The 15734-nt window shown below is 42.1% G+C and overlaps 1 protein-coding gene across 2 annotated transcripts in view; it reads right to left on the minus strand.

Moving 5' to 3' along the window:
- The window catches only part of usp28 (ubiquitin specific peptidase 28), a 31987-nt gene that overhangs the window by 5252 nt on the left and 11001 nt on the right, over positions 1-15734 (minus strand). For both annotated transcript variants that reach the window (XM_055226536.1, XM_033977741.2), the window contains exons 8-23: positions 14609-14679; positions 14452-14528; positions 14229-14377; positions 13977-14104; positions 13802-13897; positions 13148-13336; positions 12004-12206; positions 11682-11752; positions 10515-10743; positions 9170-9493; positions 7837-7958; positions 6256-6516; positions 5519-5614; positions 4737-4915; positions 617-695; positions 311-390 (exon numbers count right to left, since the gene is read on the minus strand). In XM_055226536.1, coding sequence (XP_055082511.1) covers positions 311-390; positions 617-695; positions 4737-4915; positions 5519-5614; positions 6256-6516; positions 7837-7958; positions 9170-9493; positions 10515-10743; positions 11682-11752; positions 12004-12206; positions 13148-13336; positions 13802-13897; positions 13977-14104; positions 14229-14377; positions 14452-14528; positions 14609-14679 — 2354 coding nt within the window. The remainder of the gene's footprint in view (positions 1-310; positions 391-616; positions 696-4736; positions 4916-5518; positions 5615-6255; positions 6517-7836; positions 7959-9169; positions 9494-10514; positions 10744-11681; positions 11753-12003; positions 12207-13147; positions 13337-13801; positions 13898-13976; positions 14105-14228; positions 14378-14451; positions 14529-14608; positions 14680-15734) is intronic.

Here is a 15734-nt window from a genome sequence, read left to right on the forward strand (position 1 = left end):
TCTGTCAACAGGTTCAGGATCTCACAACCAAAGTTCAGTTGTGATTGTAATACATTTAAAAAAATAACACAAACAGCACAGCTACACACAATTCCGTTAAGTCTTTACACCAAATTTCAGAATACAGTTAATGTTTTTGCAATGTACATGATTTTTGCAAATGGGGAGGGATCTGTTCCACCAATTAAACATAGAAAGTGCCTTTAACTATTTAACTAATTTGCATACATTTAAACTATAACAGTCAAAGGTTCTGTGAATTAGTAGTCCGGTTTTTCAGTTCCACATTAGCTGTACATGTTTGACTTACTTTCCATTCTGGTAGTGCTCCAGGCCAGTGAGCAGGTACACAAACACGGTCTTGAACATCTTGTAGTCCTCATGCCACTGCTGCGATAGACACATGGAAAAAGCATATTGATTCAAAGCACTCTTATCTACAGATTAAACATATGCTATCTAAATTCAAAACATTTATTTGAGAAGTTTCCATAGGGACAAAAGTATGAAGACCCAAATTACTGATAATCAATTATAGGATGACTAACATTGTACAATTGACAAGAATGAAAGTATCACTTTAGTATATTGACTGTAAAATGGGAGGAGACATTACCAAGTACTCATCCATATCCATGTCTTCAGGTTTGATCAAACGCAACTTGGCTCTGGCCTCCCTCATGATACTGATGGCCCTGTGAAGTAAAATTAATTATAAGTAAAGATGTCACTATGTCATGTTTTAATATTATGTTGCAATTGACTTGAATTGAATTCCACCCTGCCTACTTTTGCTTCTAAATACTACTACCGGTACACTGCACTTCCGGTTAACTGGGAATACAATTCATTTAAATGGAGAATTTGGGAAAGAATCTGATATAAAGTAGGTTTATTTGTATAAAATGTTTAATGTTTATGTGCAACAACATGTCAACAATGCACCAATTCTCTGGGAGGCTTTAAAACAGCTCTGTCCATATAGAACTTATTTGCTGTCGGGATCGGCAGCGTCATACGAAATAATACAACCTGAATGATAATGGTAGCACCAAGAATAAGGTGGACAAACAGTTTACGATTTCAGTCACCCACTATTTACATCATGCTAGCATAAATATCACAAAACTAATTCATAGGGGCGGGTGCGGAGAGATCCGGGCAGCAGTCGAAGGCGGGGACCTCGACGACCGGATCTCCGGACATGGAGACTAGCTCTGGGGACATGGAATGTCACCTCGCTGGGGGGGAAGGAGCCTGAGCTTGTGCGGGAGGTTGAGCGTTACCGGCTAGATATAGTCGGCCTCACCTCCACGCACAGCTTGGGCTCTGGAACCCAACTTCTTGAGAGGGGTTGGACTCTCCATTTCTCTGGCGTTGCCCGCGGGGAGCGGCGGCGAGCTGGTGTGGGCTTGCTCATTGCCCCACAGCTCAGCCGCTGCGTGTTGGGGTTCACTCCGGTGAACGAGAGGGTCGCGTCCCTGCGCCTTCGGGTCGGGGACAGGTCTCTCACTGTTGTGTCGGCCTACGGGCCAAACAGCAGTGCAGAGTACCCGGCCTTCTTGGAGTCCCTGGGAGGGGTACTAGACAGTGCACCAACCGGGGACTCCGTTGTTCTCCTGGGGGACTTCAACGCCCATGTGGGTAATGACAGTGACACTTGGAGGGGCGTGATTGGGAGGAACGGCCTCCCCGATCTGAACCCGAGCGGTGTTTTGTTATTGGACTTCTGTGCTAGTCACAGCTTGTCCATAACAAACACCATGTTCGAGCACAAGGGTGTCCATCGGTGCACGTGGCACCAGGACACTCTAGGTCGGAGGTCGATGATCGACTTTGTTGTCGTGTCATCTGACCTCCGACCGCGTGTCTTGGACACTCGGGTGAAGAGAGGGGCTGAGCTGTCAACTGATCACCACCTGGTGGTGAGTTGGATCCGCTGGCGGAGGAGGAAGCCGGACAGACCTGGCAGGCCCAAGCGCATTGTGAGGGTCTGCTGGGAACGTCTGGCGGAGCCCTCTGTCAGGGGGGTCTTCAACTCCCACCTCCGGGAGAGCTTCTCCCTGATCCCGGGGGAGGTTGGAGACATGGACTCCGAGTGGGCCATGTTCTCCACCTCTATTGTCGATGCGGCTGCTCGTAGCTGTGGTCGTAAGGTCTGTGGTGCTTGTCGTGGCGGCAATCCCCGAACCCGGTGGTGGACACCGGAAGTAAGGGATGCCGTCAAGCTGAAGAAGGAGTCCTATCGAGCCTTGTTGGCTCGTGGGACTCCTGAGGCAGCTGATGAGTACCGGCGGGCCAAGCGTGCCGCGGCTCGGGCAGTCACAGAGGCAAAAACTCGGGGTTGGGAGGAGTTCAGGGAGGCCATGGAGGAGGACTATCGGACGGCCTCAAAGAGATTCTGGCAAACCGTCCGACGCCTCAGGAGGGGGAAGCAGTGCTTCACCAACACTGTTTACAGTGCGGGTGGAGAGCTGCTGACTTCGACTGGGGATGTTGTCGGGCGGTGGAAGGAATACTTTGAGGATCTCCTCAATCCCACTGTCACGTCTTCCGAGGAGGAAGCAGAAACTGGGGACCCAGAGGCGGACTCGTCCATCACCCTGGCTGAAGTCACTGAGGTGGTTGGCAAGCTCCTCGGTGGCAAGGCTCCGGGGGTGGACGAGATCCGTCCTGAGTACCTCAAGTCTCTGGATGTTGTGGGACTGTCTTGGCTGACACGTCTCTGCAACATCGCGTGGCGGTCGGGGACAGTACCTGTGGAATGGCAGACCGGGGTGGTGGTCCCTCTGTATAAGAAGGGGGACCGGAGGGTGTGTTCCAATTACAGGGGAATCACACTCCTCAGCCTTCCCGGTAAGGTCTATTCCAGGGTACTGGAGAGGAGAATCCGACCGATAGTCGAACCTCGGATTCAGGAGGAGCAGTGCGGTTTTCGTCCTGGTCGTGGAACACTGGACCAGCTCTATACTCTCCATCGGGTCCTCGAGGGCTCATGGGAGTTTGCCCTACCAGTCCACATGTGTTTTGTGGATCTGGAGAAGGCATTCGACCGTGTCCCTCGTGGTGTCCTTTGGGGGGTGCTCTGGGAGTATGGGGTCCGGGGCTCTTTGCTAAGGGCTGTCCGGTCCCTGTATGACCGGAGCAGGAGCTGTGTTCGCATTGCCGGCAGTAAGTCAGACCTGTTCCCGGTGCATGTTGGACTCCGCCAGGGCTGCCCTTTGTCACCGGTTCTGTTCATTATATTTATGGACAGAATTTCTAGGCGCAGCCAGGGGCCGGAGGGGGCCTGGTTTGGGAACCACAGGATTTCATCTCTGCTGTTTGCAGATGATGTTGTCCTGATGGCTTCTTCGAGCCAGGACCTGCAGCAGGCACTGGGGCGGTTTGCAGCCGAGTGTGAAGCGGCTGGGATGAGAATCAGCTCCTCCAAATCCGAGGCCATGGTTCTCGACCGGAAAAAGGTGGTTTGCTCTCTCCGGGTGGGTGGTGAGTCTCTGCCCCAAGTGGAGGAGTTCAAGTATCTCGGGGTCTTGTTCACGAGTGAGGGAAGGATGGAGCGGGAGATTGACAGGCGGATCGGTGCAGCGTCTGCAGTGATGCGGTCGCTGTATCGGTCCGTTGTGGTAAAGAAGGAGCTGAGCCGGAAGGCGAAGCTCTCGATTTACCGGTCAATCTACGTTCCTACCCTCACCTATGGTCATGAGCTTTGGGTAATGACCGAAAGGACAAGATCGCGGATACAAGCGGCTGAAATGGGCTTCCTCCGCAGAGTGGCCGGGCGCACCCTTAGGGATAGGGTGAGGAGCTCGGTCACACGGGAGGAGCTCGGAGTAGAGCCGCTGCTCCTACACGTTGAGAGGAACCAGCTGAGGTGGCTCGGGCATCTGCTCAGGATGCCTCCTGGACGCCTCCCTAGGGAGGTGTTCTGGGCATGTCCCACCGGGAGGAGGCCCCGGGGAAGACCCAGGACACGCTGGAGGGACTATGTCTCTCGGCTGGCCTGGGAACGCCTTGGGGTCCCACCGGAGGAGCTGGAGGACGTGTCCGGGGTGAGGGAAGTCTGGGAGTCCCTGCTTAGACTGCTGTCCCCGCGACCCGGCCCCGGATAAGCGGAAGAAAATGGATGGATGGATGGATAATTCATACTATTTAGCGAAATTATATGATCAGCTTCATTATATCATTAAGGCTTGTTGTTTTGTTATAATACATTTAGTTCTGTTTCCTGAAATGCATGCATATCCTTATTTTTTTAGTTTATCACAGTACATTTTTGCTATTATTATTTGTTTTATCTGTACCATAGTGTTGAGGCAAGTTCCTAGTTTGTGAATTTTGCTCACTGACAATAGGAATAAAACTGATTTTTTTTTCTGATTTTAAAATAAATGCATGTATTACTGTAATCCAAACACTAGAGGGCAACATTAGCTCACTATTCAAGCATCAATGACAGAAAAGTTTGATGCAGCCTTTTAAAATTTTTTAGTATTGCTGCTAGTGCTCTACTAAATAGCTGTGTTGCTCTGGTTTGCTCATGTATTAAATTAAAAGGCCTATATTAAAGGTCCTATATTACACAAAACTGACTCTTTAGCTTTAAGCCATGTTGGAATGTGGTCACCTCATCAAAAACATACCTGGGGTTGTGTTTAATTTCATTCACACGGGTTTGAGTAATGGCTAAAGCTCACGGGAGTCAATTTTTACATAATATAGGTACTTTAAAGTACCGCTCGTCAAAGCTGAGGTTGCGGTCTGTGAACTGTTCGAGCAGTGTCCTCTCAATGATGCGTTTGGGAGCCTTGTTCTGGAAGAAGTAGACCAGGCAGTGATGTAGCCGCGCGTCCTCCGCTGGGGTGGCCTCCTCCTGGGACAGGTCATACAGACGGTTGTACTCCTCATGAAAGGCCTGCAGGGGGCACATGTTACATTAGGGTGTGGTCTAGAGGAGAGGATGTGGAGCTAACAGGGAGAGGCTGGGTGCTAACTTGGAGATGGTTGAGTGCTAGTGAAAAATAACTGGTTATATATTAGGGCGGTGAGGTTAATCATAATCAAATCATTTCTTCCACAAACAATAAAATATCTGACCTTACACTGCATAAAAACAGCTAACCCAGTAGTTTAGATATGTACAGACATGTTCTGAATTGTGCTTCTTGTATTGGTTTGTCAGTTCATATTTCAGTCTTTTTGTCAATTCTTGCTTTTAAAATGTGAACTCTGAACTGAATTCCAATAGTAAAACATATTAAAACATAAATCACAAATTGAATCTCAATCATCGTCAGAAATCTCAGTTACCTGTTTTTATCATTGTGTCCTTGGGCAGTACAGTTCATCCTCCTTGCCTAAGTGCGAAAGGTGTGTGTGTCTGTAATGTGAGAGATTGGTTGATTCCCTGTTGTTTCTTTGCCCCACGGGGACATTCTTTGATTGTGTTTGGCATACACAGATGTGTGGGTTGTGCCATATCAGTAGGACCACATCCAGAGGAAAACGACATACTCACCTTGATGAGGCCTGCCTCAGGACCGTCCTGGTCAAAGATTTTTCGGGCTTTGGCGATGGCCAAGATAATTCCCTGCATGGCTGGTGTAAGCATCATCTGAAAGAGACGTCATGCGTGTTGCTATTAGGACTGCCACAGTATATACTGTTTTCTGTGTCTACAGACCTTAAAATGGTGCGTTGATTTCAAATATTAAAATGTCTTCTACCCTCTTCAAAATTGTGTTAATATTTTATTTTGAGCCCAGGTAATATTTTTGGTAAGGTGATTACATTTTTGTTCGCTTTAAATGGAAAAAATAAATATATATTACAAGATCACTATAATTATTAGGGGTAGGATGAGTTCCACAAGACGAGACAAGAGGTCTTGGGTCCACGAGAAAGAGACGAGATGAGATTTTGACATGATGTACAATAAATAAATTATGCAATCCAGTTTATAATTCTGGCTTTACTATTATTTTAATTAGTTGTTTTGTTGCCATTTTAGAACAGCTTTTTTGAACTACGCCTTTTAAATACGTGTCACTCTCCAATCCAAGCATGCATTTCTCTGATCTTCATCCACAGTTATGTTAGGTCCATTAAATAAAATCAGATGTTCACCAGAGCTAACATTGTACCAATAAAATACACAATGAATAAATTTATTATTTTCAGATAAGACATAACCAGGCTTCAATATTACATCCATCTCAGACTTTTAATTAACAATCTATGTATAACTGCATGTACCTCTTCATTGTATCCGTCTGCGTCTGCTCGGACCATGATGCGGCCCACGTTAGGGATCTCCACCTCAGACACCTCGTTCTCCAGCTGCTGGCGCTCTGCTGCGGCCTCCTGATGGTGTGTTTCTTGCGACTCATTTTCTGGCATGCTGTTGGAATCCTCTTGGTCCTCTATAGCAGTGGGACCAGAGACAGTCCCCTCTGTGCTCTCCTCCTCCACTTGCACCTCCGATGTCTCCTGTGTATCCCCTGTGGGGTCAGGAACCTAACAAAGACCAAACATACAGATAGTGTTTATTGTATGTTGATATAAAGGTCAGCAGTCCTGCCCACTTCAACGTCCGCTCTGGTTCCAAAAGTAAATTTTCCATTATTTTTTCCGAATTTTCGCAAAATTCAAACATTAAGAGTTCAAAGCCATCACAGAGGCAAAAAAGCTATGTGGTAAATAATATCCATAATGCAGTGAGTCCAAAAAGCAAGATTCAGCAAAATGTTTATTAATAACATAGTTTATAAAGTTTCAGAAACAGATTGTAAATAAAATTCGTTACCTCAGAGCTGAATACCCCTGATCAAGCTTTCAAATGTTTAAATCTTTTTTTTTTGGTAAAGTCTATGAGAAAAATTAATGGGAAATTTACCAGGGGGTGGGCACTATTGAGCTCCACTGCAGCTAATTTATCCTCACCATTCATTGGTTTTTAAATCATTCATGAGTGTAGATGACAAAATTATAAATGTAAGACTTTTAGAAGAATAATTGTAAGAATACATTGACCCTCCAAACACTGGCTAATATATTGAATCAAATAGTGTCATGCGGTCAAATCTAACATGAACTATGGCCTGTAAATGTGCATGGTAGAATATAAACTGGAATTCCACTGTGCATTATTTTGTGCTTTTATTTTGTAATGAAACTATATGCACTGTAACGCTTTATAGAAGTTCCATTTTCTCTTTCATTCATTATTAATTAACTCACAACATTGTAAGCTATTCTTCTGCCATCTCTGACTAATGGAAAATTGGCAATTCTGCTGTTGTTCTTGTACTTTATCATTACAATATTGAAATTTCCACATTCTGAGCTCTTGATTTACCCTATAATATTTGTGTTATGTTAATAAGAGCCATAATTTGTGACCATTGTAAAATCACATTTTTTTCTGTTCATTTTTATTTTTTATTTTTGGCACTGTACCTGATTTATTCTTAAAAATGTGAAAAACCAAACAAGTTCTTTTAAAACAGTTTGCTGTGGTTCAAAGTTATTCTGCACTTACCTTATCCTAATTATTCACCGCAATGAGCTTATGAGCAACTGTGTCTTAACTGCCACCATTACTGTACACCTTATCACTATGTTAAGTGGTAAAAGTAGCTCCATGACCCATATGTGCAGTTTGTATTTACATGGCCTGGTATTTCTGACCCACATCTTCCAGGAGGAGAGGGGAGGAGAGGGGAGGAGAGGGGAGGAGAGGGGAGGAGAGGGGAGGAGAGGGGAGGAGAGGGGAGGAGAGGGGAGGAGAGGGGAGGAGAGGGAGGGAGAGGGGGGGACAGGTGGCGCGCTGCTTACTGGACCGGGAGCCTCCTTCTGGGCTGAGTGGGAGCCCTGGCCCTGTTCCAAACAGTCAGAGGGTTCTGGAGGGTTGTCGTCACTCAGGCTCTCAGGGGCCTCAGGGGGGTCGGGTGCTGCCTCTGAGATGGAAATAGAATATGTTACTTTGCTTAGTGGAAAGTCCCAGTCTGTGGTTATGTTTACATGCAAAAATCAGACTAAGAAAGATAATTGTAATATTAATTGTAAATAGATGACAGACCAACAATATTTTTTGGGCCCATTTTACACAAAACACTTTTAGAATATTGTTTCATGGGCTATATTTATTTGATTACTTCCATTTTATTATTTCAGATTTATTTATGATAGGGTTAAATTTATTACCAAACAGTATAACTGCCATGAAGTGATCTTCAAAATTAGCGATTAAAGTATTTTATATAGTATAATATTGTAATTCAAAATTTGTTTATTTTAACAGGCCTACTGTTTTGCGTGCATTTCCTACCATATGGTACAAATTGATGAGAATAAAGTAATGATTTTGATAAATGATAAAGTAAGTTATTTTTATTAGTACTAGAATTTATTTCTTAATGAATATATAGCATATATCTATTACCGGTAGTCTAACCGAATAGCAGTTCTCACTTCAACTCAATTTATCTTTAGAGATTCATCTTTTATATCCTATATCCAATACGTTGGATTATTATATTTTTAGGTTTGGGATTGCCACAAAATAAATAGTCTTTAAAGAATAGAGCTGACCTCGACAGTGTCACAACAATAAATGGCTTACAAAAAAGCACTAACTCCCCGAAATTGCAGAAAGCCAAATGGGGCTAAAAATCTGTGCAGCAAGCCTCAACAATAATTTAGCATTCTTAACACAGGATGCTCTTCCCCTCGCAACCAGCCACATACTTTATGACTGGCCTTGTGGGTGAAGTATCCAATCCGGAACACAACAAGGACAGGAGCACTTGTGCAACAATTTAACTGGTTACATTTATGTATTATTTTGAAAACCTTAAAAACATATTTTGTTTAATTGACCTAAACATATTTTTAGAGATGGGGCGATAAGGATTTTTTTGAGCTGATACTGATAGCCAATATTTGCCAATGCGGATATTTCGCTTTTAAAATCCATAGCAAGGCCCACAAATTAACTTTTCACTTATTTTTCTGGGATATAATAATGGGCAGACACAGAATGGGGCAGCTCCAAATCCCCCCTGCAAAAAAAAAGTATTGAATATTGATATTGAATATCGTTATAGGCTGATATCGATATCGCCCATTCCTAATCTTTTTTTCTCAGTACAGCCAGCTTCCTTCATACCTTCCTCTTGCTGTGCTGGAGCCTGCTCCAGCACGTCTTCTTGGGCCTGTGTGTCAGTATCTTGCCCCTCTGTGGACTCTGTAGACTCAGTAGGCCCTGGTTCCTGGCTCTTCTGGTGGAGTTCCTCTGCTCTGTGTTCTGGAGGCTCTGCGCTCACCGTGCTCTCTTCCTGTGGAGCAGCAGCAGAGGCCTGACAGAACTGCTCCTCCCACTCGCTCAGCTCCTGTTGGAACCAGCGGTTGTCCTCGTGAACGTAGCGTCGCAGCACTGGAGGAAGGGAGTCCATGCCCACCAGCACTTGGCCTGTCTCGTCATCTGTGTCTTCTGAGGATGAGAAAAGATGGCAATCTGTCTAAGCTGGTCAATTCAAAAGAACAGACTAAATGCCTATCACATGGAAAATCTGTAGAGTTCTTTTTTAAAGCCTTTGTGGTTTCTGAAAAGTTTTCTTTTGGCTCTGTAAAATTAAAAACATTTAAAGCCCCCAATTTCTTCCCATATATTTGAGCAAAACTTGTCTTGCCTCAGAACAGATATACTGTAAAAGCAGCTCTTATGCTCAAAATAGGTCCTTTGTATACCGTTCTTCAACTAATTATACATCAGGAAGTGCACTGTTGGCATGATAGTTGTTGTTAGCTTTATTGTGATGGTAAAACTCTTTTTCACTTTTCTAATACAGTATAAATCAGGTATAACAGGTTTGATACATACAAAATGGGGCTTGACCTGTTAAACAGAATAAAGGGCTAATAAGCTACGTCATAACTAATGTCTCTTCAGAAATATCATATAAATTAGTATCAGTCTTATGCTCTTTAATTTCCACATGTTGCTCTTTAATTTCCACATGTTGGATTAGCCTTAAGCAATTTTCTAACATTTCTTTCTCTCCCCAAAAAAGTCTATGGGAAAAATGATTAGGAATTCTGGAGCCAGAGAGGTGAGTGGGACTGCTAAGTTCCATGAATGTCTTCTGATATTAAGGGCACTGTGGATCTGAAATGCCAATGTTGCATGTTTAGAAATGCATCTTAAAGGCACTGTTTTTTACTGTCTTAAAACATGGCTTAAAAATGTGAAAAACAGAGCTATTTCATTTTAAATAGTTTGCAAATTAGATGCAGGCAGTATGCAGCAGACTTATTTAGACCTCAAGAGCTGCTTATACGTGGGATCTGTACTGGAGCAAAACAGGCCCTGCAAGCCCAGTATCTGTATCCATATTGTATTGTAAAGTTTTTGGCAAAGACCTGGCCAAGAAAGCATTATATATATATTTTGAGATGCTCCTTGTAATGCTACACAACAACATATGCTGGTGATTTTGCATAACTCTTCTCACCAGTTATGAGCTGTGGCATCCTATCGTCGATATACATGAGGCAGTATGCGCTGGCGTTGGTCATGCCTCCAAATGAGTCCCTCTCAAGCTCCTCCCAGGACGACTCGCTCACAGTGATATCGTTGTACTTGATCCAGCGCTGGTGGGCATGGTCATAGATGTAGGCCCAGTAGTGACCAGCAGAAGCCTGGCCCTCATGGACAAGTACAGCATGGAGTCTGTACGGCACCTGATCACGGATATAATATAGGATACTGTGTATTACTGCAACACGTCAAGTGTCATCTGACAAAGGAGGTTTTGCAACCACCAATGATAATATCTCTGTATTTTGTTAGAGAGATATCAGTCTGGTCACCACCCCCTCTGTTTCACCTCAAGCTGTCTCAAACACGGCCATGCAATTGTTTTGTTTTTTTCTCATTAGTGTATGTGAAACTAAGGAGCTCATTGGTCACCCATTATTTTGAATAAAATCTTATTTCTCTCTCTCCTCAGATTAATAGAGTTTAGTACTAGAATTGATTGTGCAGAATCAATAATCAGTCCCCTGAGATATTACACTTCTTTCTTTTTTCCTCCCAAGCATTCATATTTGTTTTGGTAACGCACAGTCCATCTGAACGAAGAGATCCACTGATGACCAGACCAGTACTGAAGCTGTGTGTATTCTGGATCACAGGCAATACTAAACCAGGACTCAACCAATACCTGCTGGCCACTTGCATACCACTAGTATGGAGCTCAGCAGTTCTAGCAGTAAATTTCCCATTCATTTTTCCTATTGAAAAAAAATATATTAAAAGTTTGAAGGCTTGCACAGGACTAATCAGCTACATGGTAACTAATCACCACAAGAGCTATACTTTTATGTAAAATCTGTTTCTGAAACTTTCTAAACTGCTTATTAAGTTATTAAAACATCTCACCTCATTTTACATTAGCTTTTTGGGCTTAAAACAACAGTGTTATGGATATTAGTTACCAGGTAGCTGGTCTCTGCAATGCCTTTGAATATTTGAATGTTTCAAAAAGTCTATGAGAAAAATTAATGGAAATTTTACTGCCGGAACCAGAGTGGAAGTGGGTGGGACTGTTGCGCTCCATTACCTATACCACAGTTAGAAATGATTTGTCTACAAAGATATAAGAGTTTTGGCGCCTTACCTGGCACAGACTATTATCTGAGTACATGCTCTCAAGCTCCTGTGAAACTCTGTCAATGCTGGCTTTGAGCTCTAAAAAAAACATAAATGAGCAATTAACAATTCTCATAAACAATGTTGCAAATGCATACAACAGGTTTTCATGTTTTTGTAACTATGACTTGGTTTGGTGGGATAGTACTTGTGGTAGTAGTAGTAGTAGTAGTTTCTGTGTTTAGTGAAATTAGTAGTCTAACTATCATATGCACTTGGAATTATAAAATTTGTTTTAATTTGTTATGTAAAATTTAAACAGAAATTTACAGAGATAACAGATTTAATACCATTAATATCATTCTCAGCCTCGGTCCTCCAGCGCTGCAGACAGTTTTTGACCTGGTACAGCTCCTCCTCGGTGATGCTGTGGGGGGCTGGGTGGGGGGGACATTCCACTGGGGGTCTGCACTGAGTGAACGGCTTGTAAATGGGTGTTCTTTGGCACGTGGACACACCAGCAGCCAAACTGTCAGACGCATCCTCTGTTTCACTAAAGAAAACATGAGCAGTGTAAAAAACTCTCTCATTATTATTATTATTATTATTATTATTATTATTATTATTATTATTATTATTATTATTATTATTATTATTATTATTAGCAGATGGTGAAGTTCCTTTAGGACTGTCGGTTTCTATTGTGTACCTTTTCTCATCTCATCTTGCCATTTTGCTGTCATGGTAATGCTAACAGCAACTACCATGCTAACAGTGCACCAGCTGTACTGTTTCACAGAAGATGAAAGTGCTTTGTAATTAGATCCAGACAGAACACAGCAGTCTCATTTTCCCCCTAAGAGCTGCTTTTAGTGTTGCCAAAAGAATCGGAAACCAGATATTAATGAATATTAAAACTAGTATTGAAAATAGATACTCATTTATACTCATTTGAGCAAGTACCAATACTAAATAAAGTCACATTCGCGGGACAGAAATGAACCTTTCCTGAATAGCTTTAGAATGATCTTGAGCTATGTCAGAAGAGACCACATGGACTAGTATACCGCTATGGATCACTATGGAGTATTTCTGGACTGAGGCCACATGGTAATATAAAAAAAAGTTATTTGATGTTGAAAATCACATTCTATTGTCTAAAGAGTGTTTTTATGTCTATTTCTTAGCATTGAAATCGAGTTTGAAATTTTAGTATCTGCTTTTACAATATATCTTTACTGGGGCAAATTTTACTTGACATGAAAAAGTAACATGAAAACAGTAATTTAGCCACAGAATTGCAATTGAAAGTTGTTGCTACCTGATGTTTAAAACTGGACAAGACAAGATGTTACTGTAAGCGACTAAAACATCCAGGACAGCAGTTAGAGCCAGCCAAAAGGTTAACACTGGCTAAAGTTAGTTGTTGTTTTGACAGCTTTATCCTTCGGCTTTGGGGGGTGTGGTGCTTGATGTCATGTGTGTAGGGCCCACCTGTCTCTGCCGGGGCTGTCGCTGAGGGGGTGGGGGGACGGGGCAGTGAGGGGAGTTGGGGAGGAGGCAGCTGCTCTTAGGTCCTCCGTGGGCGACACGTTGGAGGGCTTGGTGGTGGCAAACTCCAAAACAAACTGGAGCATGTCTGTCAGCGGGTACTTGGTGGGGCCCGAGCCGTAGTTTTTGTAGCTGTGAAAATAAACATTGTGACATTTTATAATTATTATTTAATTAGTAGATCATATACTCCACATGATATTTAAAGTGCACCATGTAACTTTTCCGTGGGTAGGTCTGCTGCTTGCTAGTCTTCATGGAGCAAGATATGTGTAATGCAATACTGTGGAATATTTCAAAGTGAATTGTATTTCAGAGCAGAATTGAATTACTATTTACATGATTATCTAATTTCCTGTATTGATTGGCACAATAATGGTTATGAAACACAATAAAAATGTGTGTTTGTTAAATAAAATTGTATATTGTCAACAAGGGGTGCCATAGGGAATGAAGCAAGGTAGCCATGGGTGGTGGGTAAAGTAGTCAGGAAATTGCACTTGCGTAAGAATATTGGATTTTCAAAGATTAAAGTAAAGTAAAGTATTAAATTGGGAAAGTACTGGTCAAGTACTGAATAACTACATTCTTGCTTACCACTCAAATTTCTGTTGCAGAGCAGCAAGTTGTTCCTTCAGCTTCTTAACTGTACTTCTCCGTTCATGTGTCAGCTGTATATTTTTGTGAAGATATCTGTAGACATTCCAAAATAGAGTTAACTATTTTTTATCAATAAAAAATCCATGCCTTAATTTCTTTTTTCATAAATTACCTGTCCATGTAAATAATTTGAGGGAATTCTAGTTTCTTGTGAATCTTCTCAGGACGGCCCAACTGTGTGTTAAACTCAAACCTGGAAAGCTCAAACGTCAACACTGGAGGCAACTTTTTGAACCACCTCTGTAATGAAAAATAAATAAAATAATAATAATAAACAAAATAAAAAAAATACATAAAAAGCAACCATTTTATCCACATTACAAAATAATAATAATAATAATAATCATCATCATCATCATTTTACCTCTCTCCCAGATGTGACACAGTGGTCTGAATGCAGCGACTCTATCTCTCTTTCCACCATGGCCCCTTCTAAGCATTCATCCAGGTTGTTGAAGCCGTTCACTTGCAGAGGGTACTGGCCAAACTGCTCGATGTTGCATAGTGTTTTGCCTGGTTTATCAAGATAATTTATATTTTTCATTTATAGTTTACTTTAGAATATTGTATGAGAAAATTGTACACACCTTCGTGTACTCTCTCTGTCACAAAGGTACCGTAGAAGAGCTGGACCATGGGGTTTTTCGATTTGTCCTTTTCATCACTATTAAGAAATAATATGTTATATTTTTAGGCAAAACTCAAAAGCTGCAAAAAGATACATAAGTTTAATGTGCAACTTACTTTCCATTGGCAGCCAGTTGAAAGGCATCCTCAAGCCAGTCGAGGAGCTTATGGGTAAACTCACTCACATCCTGAAAAATATAAATATATTTAAAGTTTGTTTGTGGTCTATATTTTTTGGCTAGTATCCAACTATCATTTGGATCTGTGATTGTGTCTAGGAATGTCTAGGTGATATTTCTTTGACCAAATTATTGTGAAATAAAATATTGTGATTTCATTGTTACGATAAATGACATAATTTTGTTTTTTATGTTGAGCTGCATGACCATGCCTTTAAAACTTTCATAGACATACTACAGGATTTTTCAGTGTTAAACGAACGTGTGACAAAACGTGCAGGCCATAGACATGAGGAGAACCAGATGAGATTTTACATCTCTGAGTGCAAAGACTACAGAGGGATATGGCAAAAAAAGAGACCACGCACCACAAGCTAAAAGATTCGAGCGCAGCTAGCGTCACCTGTTTCCTGTCTACAATAAAACGACTCGCTTTGAGACTCTAAAGTGTTCAAAAGATTAGTGCATTGCACTTACAGTTTAGCTCCAAGTGAAAACTGCATTATAATTATTTTTGTACTGGAATAGTTCAGATAAATGCACAGAAGGCTGGTGTTGAATTACACAGTAAGTAGAGTCACTATCGCTAATCTGCACTAGACTGATCCACGCTTCAAACTGGATTAATAGCACTGTCTTGTGGAGTGGGTGTCATTATTAGCGCAGGATAAATTCTAATGGATAATATGGCTGAGAATGCTGCAGTTTAACAACTTTAGGTTAGGTGAATAATAAAGTGGGTTTTAAATTATTTTCGCAACCACACATGAGGAGGTCAGCAGATTAAAAATCTCATACAAGGATCCAAAGCCGGATCACGCCTCCCCAGAGTCGGGGAGAAGCAAATCGGGACCTAAATCAGACACATTATCTTGTAATGTGTGGCAGGCTTTAGTCAACCAAAATCTGTATTAGTCAATTAATTATAGCTTTTTGAACTCCCATGCAGTTGCTGTCTTATGAGTGAATTTTGATTTGGAGAGATTTTTAGTTGTAGGAGTGAAAACAGACAGATTTACTTTAGCTTTTACTCTGAATCAGACCTGAACGACTGAGAGATTACA

This window comes from Periophthalmus magnuspinnatus, chromosome 14, assembly GCF_009829125.3.
Source record: "Periophthalmus magnuspinnatus isolate fPerMag1 chromosome 14, fPerMag1.2.pri, whole genome shotgun sequence".
Lineage (NCBI taxonomy): Eukaryota > Metazoa > Chordata > Actinopteri > Gobiiformes > Gobiidae > Periophthalmus > Periophthalmus magnuspinnatus.